Source organism: Ochotona princeps, chromosome 13 (assembly GCF_030435755.1).
Source record: "Ochotona princeps isolate mOchPri1 chromosome 13, mOchPri1.hap1, whole genome shotgun sequence".
Lineage (NCBI taxonomy): Eukaryota > Metazoa > Chordata > Mammalia > Lagomorpha > Ochotonidae > Ochotona > Ochotona princeps.
The window spans coordinates 43,286,659-43,310,019 of NC_080844.1; the positions used below are offsets into that span (position 1 = coordinate 43,286,659).

The window sequence follows — 23,361 nt, forward strand, 5'->3', positions numbered from 1 at the left end:
GGGCTCAGCAAGCAGGAGAAGGAGTCCCAGTGAGCTTTTAAATGTAAAGGAAAGTGCTGACAGCGACACCAAGATGCTTTTCCACTGCACTAATAAACCCATGGACCACGTCACCCTAAGGGTGTTTGAGCTGACAACCGAAACTCCAGGTTCAAGAAAGGCTTAGCTGAATGAAACCAGCACAACCCAAGGCAGGGAGCAGCATGTGGGAAGCTGGTCTTGCCTCGCATCGGCAGGTGTGCCCATAGCCAGAACACCTGGCACTCACTGCCAGTAGTACCACATGGGACTAAAGGCAGTGTGGGGTCCCCCAGCGGCTGCCCATGGAGAAATGCCCAGCATAGCACCCTCCAATGAGAAAGCCTGGTCCAGAGGCCCTGAGCCACTCTTGCCAGCCAAGCAGCTCTAGGGCACCAAGAACACCACCCGCCCTTCCACCACGCCATGGGATGAGACCAGAGAGAGCAGCACTCACAGTCTGGACAGAGCCTGGTTATTCTGGAACAACAGTTCTGGGAGCACATGCAGCTGGTTCCGGTTCAGTCGGCTAAAGGAGAGAAGAGAGAGCTGCCAGTCACTTAACTACCCAGGAAACTTTAAGGACTTTATTGCTTTGTTATTATGATGATGATCATTATCGTTAGAGAGACAAAGAGAGCTCCCATCCCCTGGTTCACTCCCCAAACACCCACAGCAGCTGAGGTTGGGCCAGGGACTTAATCCAGGTCTCCCTTTTGGGCGACAGGAATCCAACTCTTTGGGTTGCCATCTGTTGCCTCCCAGGATGTGCACTGGCAGGAAGTTAAAATCAGGAGCCAGAACTGGGAGCTGAGCCCAGGAATTTAAGCATCTTGGTCACTAGGCTGCCCAGCCCCATAACAGCTTCTTGATCTCTCCCAGGCATCAGCTCAGCCCACCAAGAAGACATGCTCCATGGTGCCACCTGGGTGGTGTTAAAAGCTGCAAGGTCTCAGGCACGGCCTCTGGAGGACCGACTCAGAGGCTGCCTCTTCCAGAGCCCTGAGGAACAAACATACACGTGGAGGCTGAGGGGCCTATGACATCAGGCAGCTCTGCCCCTGAGCGTACCACACAGAAGAGAGGACAGCAGCGAGCCACCTCCAAGTTCCCCAGTCTCATTCCCTACATGAACCCTGCATGCACTTTCCCTGGCCAGTCACTGGCTTTCTGGTTTCAGTCTCTGAAAAACATTTAGGAGGAAGAGTTCAATACTAAGTTTAAGGTCACTGAAGGAACCGGGAATGGTTAGGGGCTTACAGGAAACCTCAAATATCAATAATAGTAGTAGAATCCTCCCTCATTGGCCCTTGCTTTCTGCCAAGCACAGGGATAAACACTCTGGCATCATCCCAGAGGTAATGGGCTTCCTTCTCCCAAACATGACATCACCTCATGTCTCCGCATCCAGCCTCCCCAGGAGGCTGAGCTTGAGCAGGTGCCCACAGGATGTCTGCTGATGGAGGAAGAGGGTGCCGGGACGCGGGGCTGTTCCTCTTGGAGAGATGGGCTCAATGCCTTGCCCAGGTCATGGCTGAGGGGGTAGACGCGGGCTGTGGGAGCTTGCATTCCCCTCATTTCTCATCTTGGTGGCCTCTACAGGCCCACATGGGAACAAGGTCTACTTCCACCTGGCAGCAGGGAGCCAGCAGGTGCCCTGGCTCCCCAGGGTGCACATTTCTGCTTCTTCACTCACAATTTTGTCCATTTCCACACCTTTTTGCTCCAGAGAAATGTCTGTCAATTTACTCATGTGATAACTTCTAAAGGAATCCACGAATGAATGAAATACCCAGTGGGGTTATAAAGACCAAGTTGGATGCTTTAAAAAGACTCATTCATGAAAAGAAAAGCTGCTTGTTAGAGGCCTCAAGACTAAGTGGGGAGAGAATTGATATAAAATTCTAGAACTCTCCACTCAACTCAGTGCCAAGGGCCTATTTAAGAAGTTCACTCCATCTTCAAAAAACCAAAAATCAGAAGTCATAAAAAATCAGGGCTACACGTGGAGTACAGAAAAGAAACAACACAAAGGTCTACTTAGCATCTATACTGAGAGGAAAAACCAAGATGGGCATTTGGCCTGGCAGGTAAGACACCCACGGCCTGTGTGGGAGTGCCTGGGCTCAGTCCCCAGCTCCAGCTTCCTGCTGATATGCACCCTGGGAGGCAGTAATGATGGAACAGGTGGATCCCGGCCACAGAGAGAGCCGCACTGAGGGCTCCCAGCCCACCCCTGCCTTGCCTTGTCCCTCAGCTGCAGCTGCTCCTGTCTCTAACAACAGCCAGCCCGCCACGTGTAGGCCCCTCCCCAGGCACCGCCTCCCTGCAGCATCAGCCCTGCCACCCTGTGGGCCCCGAGCCCTTGATACTCACAGCCTCTCCAGCTCCTTCATGTCGTCGAAAGCCCCACGCTCCACAGCTCCGATCTGGTTCTCCATCAGCTGCCTGGGGAAGCAGAGAGGCAGAGAGACACTACAGGTTGCTGGGCAGAGGCTCCCAGAGCCAGCCGCTTGAGGGAGGAGTGGGGCAAACTGCTAGGCAATGTCAATGAGGGGGAGAGACCCACACCCCGGCCCAAGTAGACTCCTCAGCTCACAGCCCTGCAAGTTCCCCTGCATGGGCCCCTCAGCACACCCACTTTGGCAGCAAGGTGCACCTCAGGTTCTCTGGCCATCCACCCTGGCAGTCACCACTCAAAAGGTGTGCTGGGGAGGGCTTGGAGCTGCGGGCACAGGGGCCTGCCTATGGCCAGCCTTGCAGGAGGGGAGCCTTGCCAACTGGGCAGATCCCACACATGCAGCCAGCATGCTCTGCCCGCCCCTTGGCTCCTCCCAATCCCATCTGCTGAAATAAAGAGTGGGTGCCGTCCACCAGCTCCATGGGACTCCACGCCTCTCACTGCTGGCAAGCTCTGAAACCCACAGTGTCTGCTGAGGGCAGGGGGTGAGCAGTAGTTGCTACCATGGAGTGACCATCACGTGGTCATTTTTGAGACATCAAAGAAACAGGTGGCTTAATTGGCCCTGCAGGGGTGGAGCAGGAGATAGAGCTGCCACCAGACACTTCTTTGTTAGAGGCCTGAAGGAGAGGAAGAGAAAGAGAGAGAAGGGGGGAGGGGTGGAGAGAGGAAAGAAGAGAGGGACAGAGGAGTGAGGAGGGAGAGGGATGGAAAGAAGAGGGAGAGAGGCAGAGAGATAGAAGAGAGAAGGGAGAGGAGAAGGAGAGAGAAGAGGAGGGAGAGATGGAGAAGAGGGACAGAGAGAAAGGAGGGAGAAAGAAAGGATAGAGAGAGAAGAAAAGAGAGTGAAACCCACAGAGAGAGCGACTCCTGGTTCCAAGAACAAAAGAGAGCGGAGGCGAGGAGTGAAGCCACTGCCAAGGACCTGTCCCTCTGAACTGAGAGGATGGGCCATGGTCCCCAAGGCCTCTCAGAACTGCAGAGCCAGGACCTGAAATATGGAACCCCTGGGACCCTGCACTCCCCCTGGGGGCAGAGAGTGACAGATCCTGTGATCTTCTGGCACTGGATTTCCTGCAGCCAGCCAAGACCAAGTTGACGTGGGAGAAGTATCCATTATCTTGAGAGTCTGCCCTGGGCCGGACAGGAGAGACCAGGATGGCCAGGAGATCTGGCAGGGCAGGTGCCATGTGTGGCTCCCTTCCCATCGAGCAACCAAGCCCAGGAGAGATGTGGCTGCAACCCATGCCACAAATGTGCATTCCTTCTGTCTTCAGCATCCCCTGACTCAAGTCAGGGGGTATCCTTGTTGGGGAACCTTTCTGGGTGCAGGTTCACGGTAACATTGGGACTACTCTGTGTCCAGTCAGGTCTCCCACAATCCACTGAGGCCCCAACTCCCACAGTGACTATATTTGGAGATGGGACCTTCAGGGAGGTCAAGTTCACCAAGGTCAGAGGTGGAAGAGGAGACAGCAGCAATCCCTGCACACACAGGAAAGGCCGTGGCAGCACAGAGCAGGAGGTGACCGGCTGCAGCCAGGCCAGGAAGACCAGTCCTGCCATCCATCACATGCTACCTCGCCTTCCCGTCCCTTTCCCCAGGACTCCCAGCCTCCACAACCACAGTCGCTGTTTGGACCCCTCTGTGGGACTCCGCTCCTCTCAGCCAGGACTCCGCCCCCACAGGGTGTCCCCCAGACTGACCCCAGTGCATGGCCCCTAGCCCTCCAACCCACAGCCAGGCTCTACGGAGATTCCCATGGCCACTGCCGGGAAAGGGGCGGGCGGGAGTTCATGAGAGGCAGCACCCCCTACTCACAGCACCCGCAGCTGCTTGAGGCCCGCAAAGTCATTCTTGTGGATCCGGGTGATGTTATTGCCATTGAGTTCCCTGGGGAAGGAGAGGAGAGAAGGAGAAGGTGGAGGGGTAGCCAGGCCAGGCTCAACCCCAGTGCCTGTTCCACATGGCCCCAGCCAGTCACTGGGGCTTCCAGCTGAGCCCTTGAATGCCAAGTCCACATCAAGGCCAGCAGAGCTGTGTGCAGCAGAGGTGTAGCCAGCAGGAGTGACAGTCATGGGGTGGGTCACCAAGTGACAGATGTAGGGGTCGCTGAGTGACAAGTGTGGGATGCATCACTGAGTACTGCAGGAACCAAAAGCACAGCTCCTGCCTGGGAACAGCCCATCCGGTTGCAGTCACATTCTCCCGGGCCCGGCAGCGTGGCCTAGCGGCTAAAGTCCTCGCCTTGAACGCCCCGGGATCCCATATGGGCGCCGGTTCTAATCCCGGCAGCTCCACTTCCCATCCAGCTCCCTGCTTGTGGCCTGGGAAAGCAGGAGAGGACGGCCCAATGCATTGGGACACTGCACCCGCGTGGGAGACCCGGAAGAGGTTCCAGATTCCCGGCATCGGATTGGCGCGCACCGGCCCGTTGCGGCTCACTTGGGGAGTGAATCATCGGATGGAAGATCTTCCTCTCTGTCTCTCCTCCTCTGTGTATATCTGGCTGTAATAAAATGAATAAATCTGGGCCCGGCGGCGTGGCCTAGCGGCTAAAGTCCTCGCCTTGAACGCCCCGGGATCCCATATGGGCGCCGGTTCTAATCCCGGCAGCTCCACTTCCCATCCAGCTCCCTGCTTGTGGCCTGGGAAAGCAGTTGAGGACGGCCCAATGTGTTGGGACCCTGCACCCGCGTGGGAGACCTGGAAGAGGTTCCTGGTTCCCGGCATCGGATTGGCGCGCACCGGCCCGTTGCGGCTCACTTGGGGAGTGAAACATCGGACAGAAGATCTTTTTCTCTGTCTCTTCCCCCTCTCTATATCTGACTTTGTAATAAAAATAAATAAAATCTTTAAAAAATAATAAAATAAAAAAATAAAATGAATAAATCTTAAAAAAAAAAAAAAAAAAACAAAATAAGACATTCTCCCAGAAATGGAAGTAGACTCAGGCCAGTGAGAGAGTCCACCCAGCTGGATTGCTTGCCAGCCTCAGTGTCCTCTTCTACAAAATGGGACAATGCAATTCATCATCTGGTGGTGGCCTGTTCCCAGAAGGTATTCATGTTCTGAGCAGGAAACAGCAGGGCGGGCCATGCTCGCTCAGGGTGCTGAAGCCCATAACACCAGGAAGGGCTGCCCAGCAAGGAGAGAGCTGACACTCTGGGGAAGACCCCAGAGTCAACCTGGAGCCTGGGACATAACAGACAGACTGAGAGCTGAGAGCAGTGGCACGGGCCTGGGGCAGTGGCTGTGGGTCAGCAGGGGCTTGAGAAACCAGTACGGAGCCAGAAAGGACTTGTAGCAGGAGCCTGAAGAAACCAGGCCAGCAACAGCAGGCAGGGGACAGGGCCCAGCCTTCCAGGACCCCCTGTTCAGATCTGGGGCCAGGCCTACAGTGGTCAGGGGAATGGTAGAGGGAGAAGGAGGTAGAGCCCACCTTTCCAGGGCCCCCTACTCAGACCCGGGGCCAGGCTTGCAGCTGCTGCTCTCTCACACCATCTGGTCCTGGCCCCTGCTCCAGGATCGCCCTGCTGTCCACTGAAAACACTCTCTCACAGACCCTGGACCCCTTAGACGATGACCCTGCCTTAGAGGCTGGCTGGCTGGCTGGCCCCAGCACTCTTGCCTCACTCGCTCAGCCTGTGCTGGTTGCTACTCTCCCTAGAAGCTTCTGCAGCCTGGGGAAGCCAGGCAGGCCACTCTGGGAGCAATACCCTATGTCCCAGAAAGTTCTTCCATTGAATCACACATGTTCCACTCTCTCCAAGCCCTGGCTCTGGCCCCAGCTGCCCCTTCAACATCTAATCTCTGGGGTGGCAGCTGCCACCCACAATCAGGCCACCTCCCAAGCTTTCTCATCACTGTCACTTATCTGCTCTATAGCAAACCCAAGTGTTCCCCCTTATACACACAGCCATGTTCACGTACAGGAACACACAGGCACGCACACACATAGGCCAGGCACACCCAGAGGCATGTACACTCAGAGACACATGCACACATGGGCATGTATGCACACTGGCACATGCAGGCATGTACACACAGACACATGCCCACACACGCACATGCAGAGGCACTCATGCGCGCAAACACCCTAGTCACCCAACTTTGATGAGAAGATCCAGGCACAGCCACAAGCCTGGCTAAAGTCCAGACCACATTGGAAGCAAGACCCTGTTCTCACTGTGTGCAGGGAGTGTGCCTGGCTTGTGTCCTGAGGCAAGTCGTTGGTCTAGTGGCTCAGATGTATTGAAGGCGCCCAGTGCCAGCTTCCTGCTGATGCGGACCCTGGGAGGCAGTAGGCGATGCTCACGACCTTGGGTCCCTGCCACCCATGTGGGCAACTTGGAATGAGTTCCTGGCTCCTGCTTCCACCTGACCCAGCCTGAGATGCTACAGGCATTTTGGCAGGGAACCAGCAGCAGGCACTGGCACTCGCTCACACTCTCATAATTACTTAATTTAAAATGTGTTTAAAAGAACAGCAGCACCTGTTACCAGCATCAACCCCTCAGCACTGGTCATCTTCAGAGAGCCTTGCACCCATCTTACAGATAACACAAGAGCAGCACCACAAAGCCAATGTCTCCCCCACACACCCCCAGGTAAGTGGCAGAAGCCACGTCATCCACTCCTGGGACCCAAGCCTTTCCTGCAGGTCAGACTGTGGCTCCACACTGACAAGCCCACCAGACTTTCCTGGCACTGCCCCTGCCCTTGACCTGGCTCCTAGTATGGGTAAGCAACTGGAGACACAGGTCCCTATGCTCCTCTCTTTTCTCACAGGCCCTCAGGGGCTGGCCCAGCCTTCAGGGTGTCAGAGCTTGGGAAGGCCCTCACTGCACTGACTGGCCCTCTGAGGAACAGCCACAGTGATTCCCACCTGGCTCTACCCAACATGAGCCTCACCTGACCAGCCCCAAATCCTGAGCTTGTTCTATGACAATCCCATCCCCATCCCCAAACTGCAAGGCACTTTCAGTGAAGTTGTTTTTAACTGATTAATAATTAATTGAGAGGCAGATAGCCAAGAGGACATTCACATGTTCTGGTTCACTCCCTGACTGTCTGCAACAGCTGGGCCAGGGCCAAGGCCAAAGCCAGGGGCTGGGAACTCAACCCCAGACTCCTGAGTGGGTGGCTGGCACCCCATTATTTGAGCCATCACCCTTGCCCTCCACCCAGGGTCTGCATGAGTAGGAATTGGGATCAAGAGCAAGAGCCAAAAACAAATGTGGAGACTCCAATGTGGGACAACAGCACCCTAACCCATGTCTTGTTTCTTCTCTGTTCTAACAGTATGACAGCATTGGTTCTAAGAGCACAAATGTAAAGCAACTTAAATGGACATTCATAGGGCGCGCACACACACACACAGGCCAGGCACACAGGCATGTATACACTTGAATCCAGCACATTTGTGAGGAGCCATTTAACATGGTCCAGATTGGGTTGTTTTCACAAGCAAGTCTGTCCATGACAGAGGGTAAGAAAGCATCACAAGGCAATCCACATTCTAAGAGGCACATACCCATGCACACATGGGGGACACACACACGCACCTGCACACCTGCCAACACACATGCAACTATACATGTATGCACACATGCATACACCCCCACACAAGGGTGCGTGCTCAATGAGCTGGAGCCGTGTGTACACAGAGTGATGGTTTCAAATGCACAACAGTGAGACTCCAGATGACTCTAGCTTCTTTTTTTTTTTTTTTTTAACTTTTCTGCATTGCTTGGATGTTTTTAAGGGCATTTATATTTTTATAAGCCAGTATAATATTCAGGTTGTCACATTTAAAAATAGGGTAATATATGCACATTCTTGACATTTTTTCGTTTTCTCAAATAAGAAAGGAAAAAAATTAAAATCTCACGTAATCCCATCCCACAGAAAGAACTTCCCTTCCTATTCTAGAATGTTTTCTCCCTAGTCGGCTTCCTCTGGGTGCAGCTCCTGTCTGGTGGAGATGAATTAGCAAATGAGCCTAGCTGGCTTGCTGTGCACTAGCCCCCTGTGCGGTCCTGACGCTGGACAACGGTGCCCTTGCTCCTTTTGCTCTCAAGTGCCCCTCATTCAGGAGCCCCAGGTTGCTGAGTCACCCCCTGATTCCTCTTTTCAAGATCCCTGGCCCCTCTTAGCAAGGTTCAATGTGAAGCAACTCCGCGGGAGGCTGGTGGGCACTGGGAGGACAAGAATGTTCCTAGAACGGGATTTCTTGGTCCTAGGTTATGGAAGACACCTGATGTATTTCACGACCCCCAACCCCTTCCTTCTTGAGCCGCCACGGTAGATAAGGCAACTGATCAGGATAACTGTTCACCATGCAGATGACCAGACAGGGGCAAACACAAACACAAAGATGTGTCTGAACATGGCAAGGTTCTAAAGGGCGCTAGGGAATCCCTGAGGATGGAACCAGGCTGAACGCATAGGAGCAAGCCACTCTCGCCAGCTAACCCAGGATGGCAAAGACCAGGAACAAGCTAGAGGTGGCACACACTTTATTCTCTCAAGGAGCACAGACCACCTCGCTGCCCACAGCATCTGAGTAGCTGTGATGAAGCAAAGGATGCCAGGACTTCCCAGGAGGGCAGAAGTGGCCGTCCGGGCCCCAAGGGGTATGTGGGAGCTGTTTGAGCTTCACTGTAGTCACTCAGAATGTCCCCACAGTGGCCTGAGCCAGCAGTGGCTACAGGGGTCCAGGGGAGCTCAATTGCCCTCCAAAAACAAGCCCTGCCTGCAAGGTCCACAGAAACTTGTCATGTATGCAATGTGTCTCCTGCAAAGGAGCCAGCTCTCCCAGGCTCACAAGCTTCCTTTAACAGACCAGAGAGCTGTGGGAAGAATGTCCCTGCCTGGTCACTGCCCAAACAGTGAGAAAGGGGTCCTATACAGAGACCCAAACCCTCCCTGCATACTGGCCCGGCTCCGACCAGCAGCCCTGCAGAGCCCTGGAAAGGACTTGCTGCGGTCACTCTGGCTCCTCTCCAATCTGTTCTTCGGGTCTCAGCCAGAGTGGTCTGTTCAAGATGCAAATCTGATCAGGTCACTCCCCACTTCAACCCTTCAATGAGTCCCCAGGGCTCCTGGAATCAAGACAAAAATCTCTTAGCACGAATGGCAAGTTCTGGCGCAGCCTGCCCCGTCGCACTAATCACTCCTCTTCAGTCCGCTCCCTCCTATGCCAGGGCCCTTGAGCATGCCAGGTCCTCCTCTCTGCCCAGATCCCTCCAGCCTTTCCCCTCATTGCTAAGCCTTCCTTTCCCAGACCCAAAGAACAGTCAGACCTGCTCCTCTGTGATCCAAGTCAGGGCCAATTTTGCGTGAATCTGGAGAAGGAGTGGGCAGGGCAGGGGTCTTTGACGTCTCAGTCCCCAGATGGGATAAGAACAAAGCAGATGGTGTCAGATTTTATCCCATATTGCACCCCGGCCCTAACACAGTACACAGCATGTGATCAACATTTCCATGTTTCTTGAATGTGGGAATATTTTAGGGGCACGTGTTTAGTCCAGCAGTTCCTACACCACTTGGGATACCTGCATCCCACATTTACTGCCAGACTGGAAGCCTGGCTCTGCTCCCAATGTTAGCCTGCTCTTGATGTGTACCTGGGGAGGCAGCAGGTACTGGGGTCACTGCCACCCACAAGGGAGACCTGGATTAAGTTCCCAGCTGCGAGCCCAGCCTCAGCTGTTGTCAGCATTGGAAGAATGGAGCAGTAGATGGGAAAATATCGCTCTGTCCTTCAACTATTTTTTAATTGATATATGTCAGATAGTAGATTGGATTTCCATGCTTCCTGCCCCTCCTACTTGTAAAAGCAGAAGAATAAATGTTCTCCTCAAAAGGACATCAGCCCTGAAAAAGCCACACCCACAGAGACTGCCATCCTGTAGCAACCACCTCCTCAAGGGGCGGGTGATGTGAAGTAGCAAGTTAAGCCTCCATCTGCTGCATTGGCATCCCATGTGGGCGCCAGTTCGTGTCCTGGCCACTCCACTTCTGATCCAGCTCCCTGCTTATCGCCTGGGAAAGCAATGGAGATGGTTCAAGCCCTTAAGACTCTGCATCCATGTGAGAGACCCAGAAGACCATTTGACTCCAACCATCACAGCCATTTGGGGAATGAACCATTTGGGAATGGAAGATCTTTGTTTCTGTCTCTCCTTACCATAAATCTGCCTTTCCAATAAAAGTAAACAAGTCAATGGCTAGAGCTGAGCTAATCCAAAGCCAAAAGTCAGGAGCTTCTTTCAGGTCTCCCATGCAGGTACACTGTCCCAAGGCTTTGGGCCATCCTCTACTGCTTTCCCAGATCATGAGCAGGGAGTTGGATGGGAAGTGGAGCAGCTGGGACATGAACTAGTACCCATACGGGATCCCAGTGCATGCAAGGAGAGGATTTAGCTACTGAGCCATCACACTAGACCCAAACAAGTAAATCTTTAAAAAAAAAAGTTATTTGGAATACAAAGAAAGAAAGAGAGATCTCTCATCTGTGCTGGTTTACTCCTTAACTGCCCACAGTAGTCAGGGCTGAGCCAGGCCAAAGGTATCTCCATCCGGGTCTCCCACATGGGTGTCAAGGACTCATGTCGGAGCTGCAGGTGCATCTGGCTCCTGCATTCCTTCCACCTGCCCCCACCCCCGCCTCCCAGGTCACTGTGACAACACTGTGTGGGTGTGCAGGAGGCCATGCCCAAGGCAGTGCTGCCAGGACTCAGGTGGTCCCAGGCTGCATCTGTGAGGTGCCTTTGCCCGCCCCCACCACCATTCTCCACAACAGAAAAAACCCCCGAGGTGTACAGGTCTCCTTTCCCCACCCTACCCCCAGTCCTTGCTACACTCAGACTCAGGGTATTTTTCCCCCACAAGAGTCATCCTCCTGAGTGTGAGGTACTCAGGACCCTACTCTGAATCCCAACTCCATGGCCCATTCTGTTCTGAGGCCCACCTTGCTCGGTTCAGCCCCTTCCCAGTCCATGGCCTGCCCCAAAGCCACAGCCTGGCAGCCTGGGCCCCCCTGACAGTCACAGAGCCTCCCACCCTTGGCCTGTTGGCTCCTCCCTGCTCACTGCACACCCCCTCTCACACCCTGAAGCTGACCACACAAGCATCACCACTTCCCTGCACCCTCTGCCCCCGCACTGGACACCCCACTCCCTGTGCTGGCCTGTCCTCACCCAGTACATGCAGGCAGGAGGCCTTCACAGTTCCTAACACTGTGCACAAACAAATGCTTTGTAAGTAATCCATGAGGTTCTGATGAAAGAATGAATGAGTAAATTAATGAAGCCAGTCCCTCTAAGATGGGCAGAGGGGTAGCTGCATTTAAACCTGACCCTGGAGATCGGGGACTCAGCTCTCCAACAGCAGGTAGTAGTCTGTCCCAAACAGCTGGCCCCACGTCTCTGAACTTGCTCGCAGGGGTGAACTGTGCCCTCTCCCAAGGCTGGGGATCGGGCAAAGCATGCCACTCCTAGTACAGGGCGGGGTGACCATGACACTGTTCACAAGCCCCCCTCACCTCTCCCTGCTCCCACCCATCCCTGGCTGCCTCTCCCTTCCCCCACTCCCTACGTGCCGGCTCCTGCATCCCTCTCCCCTGTCACCTGACCCCATGCCTGTCTTCTATGCAAGCTTCTGGAACACCTTTCCCAGGCACACCCTCTGCTACCCACTTCTGGATTCTCCAGTGACCTCCCCACACCATCTCTGGTTCCAGCCTTGACCTCATCAGCGGGCAGAAAGGCAGCTCCATGCAGTGGCCGCGGCCCTCCTCTCCCTTCCCCATTTCTTTTCCTTCCACCCTGACTCGGCTACCTTCAAATCCACAAGTGTTATTCAGCCAGATCCACAAGTGTTATTCAGCCAGAGCTCCCGGGAGCAGAGAGAAGGGCACTGTCCCTATGACACAGGTGGAAGCCAAAGGCAGCCCTTGGGGGCTCCTCAGGGGACACACTTCCTTCCTCAGGACACCCCAGCTCCCCACGGCTTCCAAAGCTGTGTTCCTGACACTCTCTGGAATCCAAAATGCCCCAGTTGCCTTTGCAAAATGGCAAGGAAACCAGTCAGACTCCCGGTATGTCTGACTCCAGGGCTCAGCTCAAGCGCACTGAGCCCCCACTTTTAACACCATGATTGTTTCATGTTCTATCCTGAGCACAGGCACTGGGCATTAAGGTCTGAACACATGGGTCTTTAGCGCATACCCAACCCCAGCTGTTCATGTCCAGCACACAGGTGTGCATGAGTTCCTCTCATTCTTCAGCGTTTGCCAGGACACCTCATGGGTCCTCATCTTGACTTCAGAATGGTGTACCTGGCTAAGCTTTTGCCTTTGGCACCGGCATCCCATATGGGCATCACTCCAATTCCAAGTTGCTCTGTTTCTGACCCAGATCCCTTCTTATGACCTGGGAAAGCAGCAGAAGATGGCCCTTTTGAGCCCTGCACCCATGTGGGAGACCCAAAAGAAGCTCCTGTCCCCTGGCTTTGGATGAACTCAATTATGCCTGTTGTAGCCATTTAGGGAGTGGATCAGTGGATAGATCTCCCTCTCTCTCTTTCTCCTTTCTGTAAAATCTGCCTTTCAAATAGAAATAAAAATAAAAAATCTTTTAAAAGGAAAGAACGAAAGTGGGGCCTCAACAACCGACCAGATTAGGTTAGTGGCGTGCAGCCCTCACAGTCAAATCACGACTGCTTTATGGAGACAGACACCCAGTGGGGAAGAAAGACCCCTGAGGTTCAGCTCCCTGACTCCTCACACAGTGTCCTCCACTGCCAACTGCCACCCTAAGCTGATACAGACCAGTGGGGACACCTAACCCCACACTGTGAATCCCCAAAACCATGAGCCACAACAAAGCCCCCTTCCATATCCGTGGCTCCTCTCAGCTATGTGTTACAGCGACAAAAGGATGAACAATACACTCAGCGTGCACTAGGCAACTGACACTAAGATCCACAATGTAGCCTCTACCCTCAGGAAACCCGAAGCTCTGGGAACCACCAAAGAAATCACCTTATTAAAACAGAAGGAAATTTTCTCCCTCAGAGAATAATTCCAATTAATAAAGGTAGAGGAAGGTGGGGGCCAGAAAATCACAGTTGGATAATAATTATGGTGGGCAAGATCCATTAATGGATATTAAAATTAGGAGATGAGAATTTGAGGATAAACAGAAAGTCCCATAGCCCCAAAACATCTCCCCCTCACAGTCATTAGACAGACATGGAAAACTTCACTGTGGAGAACCCTGGCAGACCCCTCTTAACTAAGAGGTGGCAGTGTAAATATCGGAAAAAGCAAGAAAAGACTGAGGAATCACACATATTGAAGGGGACTAAGAAGATATGACTACTGGATGTAATGAGCGGCTTGGACTGGATCCTAGAACAGAAAAAGGGAGAATCAGTAAAGACTGGTAAAGTCTCTGGTTTTGTTGATTGTACTGTAACAATGCTAATTTCCTAGCTTTTTTCAATGAAAACATTCACACATTTAATTTTCATTTTATTTGAAAGCTAGAGAGTTGGAGAGACACACAAATAAAGCTTCCATCTGCTGGTTCTCTTCCCAAATGACTCACAAGAGCCTGGGCTGAGCCAAGCTGAAGCCAGGAGCTCAGAACTCAGTCTGGGTCTCCCGTGTGAGTCGCAGGGCCCAAGTCTGTGAGCCATCACTTACTGCCTTCCCAGGCTGTGCATCAGCAGGGACGCAGGGCTGGCACTGGAACCTGGCATCTGGTATGGAATGTGGGCATCCCAAACGGTGCCGCTTCAAACACTCGCCCCGCTGTGTGGTCTAATTACCTACACTACAGTTAGGAAAGACACTGAAGCTGGAGGAAGCTGCTTGAGGGATATATGGGGCTCTCCAGACTCTCTCTGCAACTTTTCTGTATGTCTAAAACCATTTTTAAATCAAAGTAAAAAAGAAAAGTAAAGAGAAGACTACAGCAAGGATGGCAAAAGCCCTGTCACTACAAGCAGCTCACTTCCCCACCACCAGCTGGCACCCTCCCCAGCCCCTTTATTCCCCACACCAAAGCCAGGCAGGCAGCAGAATTTCTGAAAACTCCACGTGTCCCTCTCCACTCAAAACCCCTAGGGAGCGGGAGGCAGGTGTTTCGAGGGTCTTGTCCAAAGCAGCCACACAGAGTCGCTTGAAAGGGGTCCCATGAGCCAACCCTGAGACAGTCTGAACATCCAAATAAATAGGAGAGTAACAAATTATAGTTCAGTGAATAAGAGGATAATCCAGAAATCCACCCCACTATAAACAAACCAACAGATGGAGGGGAGCGAAAGTGCTTTGTTCCAGCAGAAGGCCAGCTACGGGAGAAGAAAGGACGGAGTTTAGAGACGAACCCAGAGTGCGGATGGGGCCCCACAAGCACAGAAAGCACAAGTGGCTCCAGACTGTCTCCCACCAGGCACCTGTCACCTACACAGAGGAGAAGCAAAAATCCCAACTGAGACCAACTGGAATCACACAGCCTCCACCCCCAGGGGGCTCAGCATCCTTTTTCCAGCCTTCCTGGCAAAAAAAAAAAAAAAACATGACCTGGGCTCGGTGCAGTGGCCTAGTGGCTAAAATCCTTGCCTTGCACACACCAGGATCCTATATGGGCGCTGCTTTGTGTCCCAACAGCCCCACTTCCCATCCAGCTCCCTACTTGTGGCCTGGGAAAGCAGTTGAGATGGCCCAAAGCCTTAGGACTCTGCACCCACGTGGGAGACCCAGAAGAAGCTCCAGGCTCCTGGCATCAGATCGACTCAGCTCTGGCTGTTGTGACCACTTGGGGAGTGAATCATCAGACAGAAGATCTTCCTCTCTGTATCTCTTCCTCTCTGTATATCTGACTTTCCAATAAAAATAAATAAATCTAAAAAAAAATCATGACCCTGAGTGTGACCATGAGATGGGATCCAATGAAGGCAGCCTGAGGACCCTGGTACAGATAACCAGCTCCTACACTTCCACGACATTATGCCCAAAACACACAGTCGGAGGAACAACTCACTGAGGGAGGAAGCCAGCCCTGGGCGGGAGGTGGGGAAGAGAGGGAGGGGGTGGATGGGTGTGAAGAATATCCCTGGTCCACTCCTGGTTCTCATGAGCAATTGGGTAAACCAGAAGACCAAAGAGTTCTCATTCTCTGTCCCTATCTCTTTGACATCCAAGTAAACAAAATCAATAAAAATTAAAAATCAAAATTGGATTGTGGTGATGTGTGTACGACTCTGAAAATTATTAAAACTCACTATTTCTAAGAGCTTAATAAAAAGCTGTAGGCATCCACACACTATCTCCCAAGTCTACTTACCTTCACTTCACCTCTACTTATCTAAGTCTTTCCCCACCTTCAAAGCCCAGGGCCGATTGTACCTCCCGCTGCTGCCACCATCAGACTCCTCGGCTCATTCCCATCTGGTGGCTCTCAATCTCCACCCCTGCCCAGGCATTGGCTTGAATTGTCCCACAGGGATTCACTGGGAGGTGCTGTCATCATGCACATTATATAGACGAAGAAACCCAACCACCCACATCTGTCCACCTGCAACCTCTCAGGTGGAGTAGATGCAGTCAGAATTCAAACAGGGCCACCCGAGCATTAAAGCCTGCACTGGCTGCCCCCATGTTCTGAGTCTCCAAGCCATCCTCACACAATTGTGCTGTCGCCTCCAGCCAGCTGCAAGCTCCAAGTGGCTGGGGTCCACACTGCAACCGCTTTCGAAGCTACACACATGGCAGGTGCCCAACAGCTGTGTGTCTGCCACAGGCTGGGTTCCAGAAGGGGGTAGGGCAGCTCCCAAGTTCCATGAAAAAAAAGGGGGGGAGCCAATTCCCCCTCTCAGCCTCCCTCCATCAGCCCAGCTCCCTGGCTACTGCCCAAGGCCCGGCCGTCATCTGCTCTGGGTAATAAGTATTTGTATGGCGATAATGACAGCATTGGGGAAGAAAATCCCATTAAGAGAGAGCCCCGCCGAGCTGCTAATGCCGGCACACAACCGCGCCAAGTGCCCGTCTGCTCCCCCTGACGCAGAGGCTGCCTGTCCCTGCCGCCCCTCGCCCAGCCCCAGAAGAGAATGGCCCCCCACTGCTGGTGGCCGGGCTGAAGAAGGCCAGCCGTCCCACGTGCTCCAGGGCTGCCTGTGGCCACCTGGTGGGGGAGGGGCTATGAGGGCCACACTGGGATCCAGCGGTCACCTCAATAATGACAGTAACAGTAGGGTACATGTGGCACCTGCTGACTGCCCAAGCAGTGCACAGACTCCTTGGAGAGGTATCACACTTGAATCCTCGCCATGAGCCTTTGAAGCAGGTGCTAGTGTCTCCAGCTTCATTGGCCCCGGGAAGTTTCGTTTTCCTATACAACACTTACTCCACTTTATTAGGTTATTAATCCCTATGTCCCCAGCTGCACTAAGACTCCAGGTGAGAAGGGCAGTGTGCTCCCTTGGCACGGAGCACATGTTCAGTAGATGCCATCTGCTGTAAGATGGGATGCATTCCAGTTGCTGAGGGCCACAACAGAGCTAAAACCCTGGCTTCTGGCCCCAAAGCCACACCACCAGCACCACCATCCAACATATGCAGGTTTCCTCTTCCAATCTCTTTCAAATCTGTGCACATAACAGGTGTCCAAACCCCAGGCCCCTGGGCACTGGACTGAAGATGCTCCCCATAGAGTCCAAATGAGCCTGGGCAATGTCCAGATCCTTGCTTCCCAAGCTCTCCTGTGCCGCACCTGAATCCTCATCCTTCAGCTTAAGTATCTTAAATTGTAACTGGGGCTGGTCTTTGGCACAGGAGGTTAAGCCACTACCTGCCACACCAACAGGCTAGGTTTGATTCAAGTCCCACCTTCTCCACTTCTGATCCAGTGCCCTGCTAAGGCACCTGGGAAAGCAGCAGAGTGAGGCTCAGGTGTTTAGGCCTCTGCATTCATGTAGGAGCTCCTGGCTCATGGGGAACAAATCAGCAAATGGAAGATCTCTTTCTCTCTCTCTCTCTCTCCCTCTCTCCCTCCTCTCTGTCACTCTTTCAAATAAATAAGTTTTTAATGTAATCATAGCAATATTACCTAAGGTTTGGATCCCAAAGGACGTTCACTGACCTGTCCTGAATGTAGAAACCCAGCCAGGCCCTAGATATGCATCCGCTCACTGGCTCCTCCCCATCAACCTGCACACAGGGAAATGGGTCTCTAAATAGAGGTGCCTGACACGGGGATTCAGCCGCAAGCCCAGGGCACTGGCCACCACATCAAAGCCGAGAAGAGCAAGAGTCACCTGCTCCACCAGGAGGCGACATCCCTGTATGGCACAGGCTCCACTGCAGGAGAACTCGCGGCTCTGCCCAGAAAACCAGGCCAGCCAGATGCCAGTGACAGCCATGGCTTCAGTGGCCCCTGCCCTTGCTTGCCACAGCCACCGCCCATCATGATTTTGAATTTCTTTTTTTTTAAAGATTTATTTATTTTTATTACAAAGTCAGATACACAGAGAGGAAGAGAGACAGAGAGGAAGATCTTCCGTCTGAAGATTCACTCCCCGAGTGATTGCAACAGCCGGTGCTGAGCCGATCTGAAGCCGGGAACCTGGAACCTCTTCCGGGTCTCCCATGCGGGTGCAGGGTCCCAAAGCTTTGGGCTGTCCTCAACTGCTTTCCCAGGCCACAAGCAGGGAGCTGGATGGGAAGTGGAGCCGCCGGGATTAGAACTGGTTCCCATATGGGATCCGGGGGCATTCAAGGCGAGGACTTTAGCTGCTAGGCCATGGCACCAGGCCCATGATTTTGAATTTCAATCAGGCTCTTGGGCTGTCTTCCTTGGGAGTAGTCCCACCCCAGCCCTGTTGAATGGGACTGCCAGAACTCAGCGGGCTGAGCCCACAGGAGTCCTACTCCACCACCCTCCACCTCCGCCCACCTCCAGGTCTCTGCAGCATGCCTGGAGCTAGGGCAGGGTGGATAAACTGACCAGGAGGCAAGGGACAAAAAAACATGGTTCTGTGACCTGACAAGCAGCAGGTGTGGGGCCAAACAGCAGCCAACAAGTCTGCCTTCCCAGGGACCCCACCCGCCTCTCTCCATCCTGAGTGACCAGGACCAACTGGAACACACCCCTCCAGGAGAAAGGGGAAAGCAATATGCACACATACCGTGCTTTCCATACACACTGTCTGGGACACTCAAGTCTGAAAGATTATACTTTCATTTTATTTCAGAGATAGACAGAGGTCTTCCATATGCTGGTTCATTCCCAAGTGCCCACCCAAGGCCAGGCCAGGTTGAAGCCAGCAGCCCAGAACTCCGTTTGGGTCTCCCACACAGGCGGCCTGCACCATCAGCTGCCAAATCCTGGGGTATGCATTAGCAGAAGCCAGAATCAGATATGGTAGAGGCAGGATTTGAATCCAGGCACTCTAATGTGGGATGCAGGCACACATCAGGTCAAATACACACCCTGCATTTTGCTTTTTAATCCCACTCGAAGTTAAAGGCCTTACACCAAAGACAAGGAAAGTGAATACTCACCCTCTTGGAGGCCCCTGCATACCCTCAACCTCACTTTGCACTCTCACCAGAAATCAGTGGCCATCTCCTCCCCACTGGCCCGCCAGCCCCGTAGCCCCTTTGGGCTAAGGCCCCTCCTCCACAGCTCTGGGGCTGACACAACCTCTTCCTAGAAGTGCCTGACATGAGCCAATGACAATGTCATCCACTAAGGACAAGTCTGGGCCCTGAGTTGCGGAATCTGTGCTCATCTAGTCTGCAGGGGCTCCGGGCAGCCGCACCGCCTGCCCTAAGGACAAAGGCAGATGCGCAGCTGCAGTCTATAAAAATTTCACGGCCACAGAAGCAGCGCGGATGCAGGCCCGGATACCGCACGACGCCCACATTGATTAGAGGGAGCATTTGCCACAGTTATCTGGAGTCAGTCTGGGCACTCTCCACGGTACTCAGACAATGTTCTTTCTCTCTCCAGATGGCTTTTGCGGGGCCTGTCCTGGAAAAAGCTGTCTGCTTCCCACATCTGGCACCTGCTCCAGAAGCTGTGTGCACACAGCCAAAGATCAGAGCCAGCTCAGTCTCTGAATAGCACCCCTGGGCTCCCACCTAGCAAGCCCCAAGACTACATCCGGGTTGAGCAAGGCCTTCCTAACCTTTGACAGCCTCTTGTTGAAGCCCCACAGCCCCTCACACTTCCTGGATGCCACTCTGCCTGTTCTGCCTGAGTCACGGCCCTCTTGCCTCAACAGGATCCAACCCTACCCTGGCAAAATGGCCCATCTTTCGAGAAGTGCTTTGCTCACCCCACGCTCTCACAGCCTTGTCACAGAGTCAGCCCAGCCCTCTCCCAGTCGCCCTGGTCACGTGACCCTGGAGGACAGGGACAGATTCACTGCGTGGTGCACCCTCAGGACCCAGGGTGGATCCTGGCTCTGGAAACATTTGTGGAATCACAATAATGAAGCACCCGCCATGAGCTCTCCTCAGAACACACCTAGCACCACCCCATCAACCAACCCTTACACTCACAAGAACTAGAGACCCTATGCATTCCCAGCCCCAATCTCCTGATGCAAAGCAACTGAGGCTCAGAGAAGGGAGCCACTTGCCCAAGGCCACACAGCCGACTCCTTCCTCTGTACTAGAAAACTCCGCTTCTCTCTCTCTCAGATTGCAAAAGACCAGAGAGAAAAGCCAAAGCAGATATCATCCTCAACACTATAGCAGTGGGAGAGCGAGGACTTGAATTCAAGATTCAGAGGAAGGGGGATGGATGAACCCCAGATCCTGTGACAGCAGCAGGAGAAGTGCTCCAGTGGACGACCCTCAGCACATTCCTGATGCCCCGTTCCTCTCAAGCCCACAAACATGGTGCCCGGTTTGCACTCCACCTCCCCTACCCCCCGGGCCTCCAACACACACGGGTGTGCATCCACTCACACACGGCCACTCCCATCGCAATCGTACCGAGGTTGCAAATACTCCCAAACCTCCACAGGAATCTTGCAGGAGTCTCGGGCACATGCATGTTTGCTAATTGCTTCCCTGGCTACAGCATTTGATCTAGGAGACAGCTCCCCCAGAGTCAGCGTTCTGCCTCTGACCAACTGGAAACCATGGAAATGAGCTCAGAAGTTCTCAAAATCAGCCCCTTCCCTGGGAGCCTGCTGTGGTTGCCCCACCAGGTGGGTGGATAGGAGTGGACACACTTCAGGTAGGCCAGCAGCCCTGCCCTAACTCATCCTCAGACATCTCTTATGGGGCACTACATAAGCCAACCTCCACACATGGAGCCCACATTCTAGGACTCACCCTGCAGAGGTGGCTTTCTGAATAGCAGCCACATAGGTTCTGGAGGCCGATCACAGGAAACAAATTGTATAAGTCTTACACACACATGCACACACGCATCCTTATGAAGAAGCTTAGCAGGTGCCTGAGGGCTGCATGGCCCCAAAGAACTCAGACGTGAAAGAAAACGGCAGAAGAGAAATGAGACTTTCATGTCCTGATCCTCCATCTCTGCCCCAAGCCCATGATATCTGGGCATCCCTCCGGGCCGGAACGGTACCTATCCCTCCCTAGGTGCTCAACTGAACTATACTCCAAGCCCTCGTGCCCCATTGTCTGTGTAAGTTGGGATGGCTGGGTGTAGGGGGAGGGCAGGGAATTAGGGACTGGTGCCAGACACCTGCGGGCAGAGAATGCTCACGGTTGGGGGTGGGGCACAATGGAGAGGAAAGGGAGACCAGAAACTTCAGCTCCATCCCCTCACACTAATCTCTGCAGGCAGCAAGCCTCACAGCCTAAACCCACACTAGTTCCTAGCACAGCCCCAGCCCCAGGTGTCCAAACGCAGCCGCTAAACCTTGGCGCCTGGCAAGAGCGGAAGCCTCCCCTGGGGACCAACCAGGCTTTCCGCCCGAATTTGCAGGCACCCGGGAGGAATATAGCAGCAGTGGCAGCAGCGGCGTTGGCGCCCCGGGGAGGGCCTGCCAGTGTCCAGCGTGGGGTGCAGGTGCAAGCAGGGATGCTGACAACCCGCCCAGAACCCTTGGAATCCAAGCACAGGAAAGCTGCCGGGCTCCAGGCTCCTGGCCTCTGGCTCCGGGAGACCCTGGCAGGCACTGACCTGTCTGTTAGGCTGTGTGGCCCGCTCTTCGGGGCACCAACCGTACTATTCCCACCCTCAGCCCTGAACTGTGACCAGCGAATGAGGGGGAGGCCAACCTGGGGCGCACTGGGTCTGGCCCAGGGCCATACTCACAGGCGCTCGGTGCTCCGCGGGATGTTCTTGGGGACCGCTTGCAGCCCCATGCCGTGGCAGTCCACCGTAGTACCAGTGCAGGTGCAGAGGGCGGGGCACGCCAAGGCACCCGGGCACCACGCGGCTGTCCACAGCAGCAGTAGCCAGAGCTCCAGACGGGACCCACTCCGGGCCGTCAGCGCCATCGTGCCCTCACCGCGTCCGCTTGCGTGCCAGGCAGCGGCAGCCACTTACCATCCCCGTCTGGGGACGTGTTCAGGCGCGATCCTAGGAAAAGCTGCCTGCGCCAGAGCCCGCCGACCGCGGGCTGCGCCCTTGAGGTCTGAGGAGCACCTTGCGGCTCCCAGCAAAGGCGCCTGTGCGTGGACCAAGGGAGGGCGCCTCAGGCGGAGGGCACTGGGCTGCGTTCGCTTTTCTCTCTGCCTGCGTCTCCCTCTCCCTCCCTGACTGACTGCTGCAAGGAGGAAAATAGGCAGGCCTCAAGCGCGCACGCAGCCAGCGCACACACACACACACACACTCACACTCTCACGCCCACACGCCGCTCCTATCAATCGCAGAGCGCACACCCATGGCCAGACTCCTCCCCGCCTCCCCACCCCGACCACCGCCTCCCGCCTCTGGACCACCACGCGGCGGCGGTTGCGAGTTTCAAAGGTGGAACCTCTCAGAAGAGGCGCCGCCCGCGGGCAGGGGTTGAGGGGGAAGGAGGGGGCCGGGCTAGCCCAGCCTATCCTGCTTTGCGCGCGCGTGCGCTCACACACACACACACACACACGACACACACACACACACACACACATTTGCACAGAGGCACACATGCGTGCGCCCGCACACACACAGACCCCAGGCCCCACAGTTTCTCGCTGCTGGTCTCCAGGAAAGAGAAGGTGACTTCCTCAGACGAGGCCACTCATTCCCCGACGGCCGACGGCAGAAGGGAAGCTTGGTCCCTCCAGCCACCTAGCTTTGTAAAGGTAGGCCCCTCACCCCACCCCAGGTGGACTCTCCATCCAACATACCATCCCTAGCCTAGGACCTTGAGACTGCAGGAAGGGGAGGGGTGGAGGCCTCATGGGGGGAGGGGAGCCTAGGAAGCCAGCACCCTCCCACAAAAGCCCTGGACCCGTCATAGCCTCCTGTCCATGCTCAGCTCACAACCTCCAGATCCATGCTGGTTGCCCTGGCTCTCTGGAGATGGGACTTAGAAATTCTGCGAAATTCTTCCTCTACGACACCTTGGCTACCGCAGGTACACGAGATGGCTCTCCCATGAGGAAGGCAGAGAGAGCTGAAAAAGGGTCCGGCAGGAATTTTGAGAGCAGGCAGTCCAGACCACCCAGGGCTGAGCCCAGGCCTGCACACCCTCCCCCTGGCAGGGACTCTTCCTACTGTCAGGCAGTGGGAGTTAGGGGGAAGGTGAATGCAGAAGTCCAGGAAGGAAGGAAAAGCCCTTGCTAGAACCCATGACACCTGCTGCCACCGAGACCTCCATGTGAGCTGTTCCGGGCCAGGTACAGGCAGGTGGAGGGTTAGCAGCCCCAAAGTCAAAAGTCTGGTCATCT

General features: G+C 54.4%; 1 protein-coding gene across 1 annotated transcript in view; it reads right to left on the reverse strand.

Annotated features, from left to right (window-relative positions):
- The window catches only part of LOC131481627 (slit homolog 1 protein-like), an 89,839-nt gene extending 67,538 nt beyond the window's left edge, over nucleotides 1–22,301 (reverse strand). The window contains exons 1-4 of the mRNA XM_058671088.1: nucleotides 21,797–22,301; nucleotides 4,302–4,373; nucleotides 2,395–2,466; nucleotides 476–547 (exon numbers count right to left, since the gene is read on the reverse strand). Coding sequence (XP_058527071.1) covers nucleotides 476–547; nucleotides 2,395–2,466; nucleotides 4,302–4,373; nucleotides 21,797–21,981 — 401 coding nt within the window. The 5' untranslated portion in view covers nucleotides 21,982–22,301. The remainder of the gene's footprint in view (nucleotides 1–475; nucleotides 548–2,394; nucleotides 2,467–4,301; nucleotides 4,374–21,796) is intronic.
- Between the last annotated feature and the right edge of the window lie 1,060 nt (nucleotides 22,302–23,361).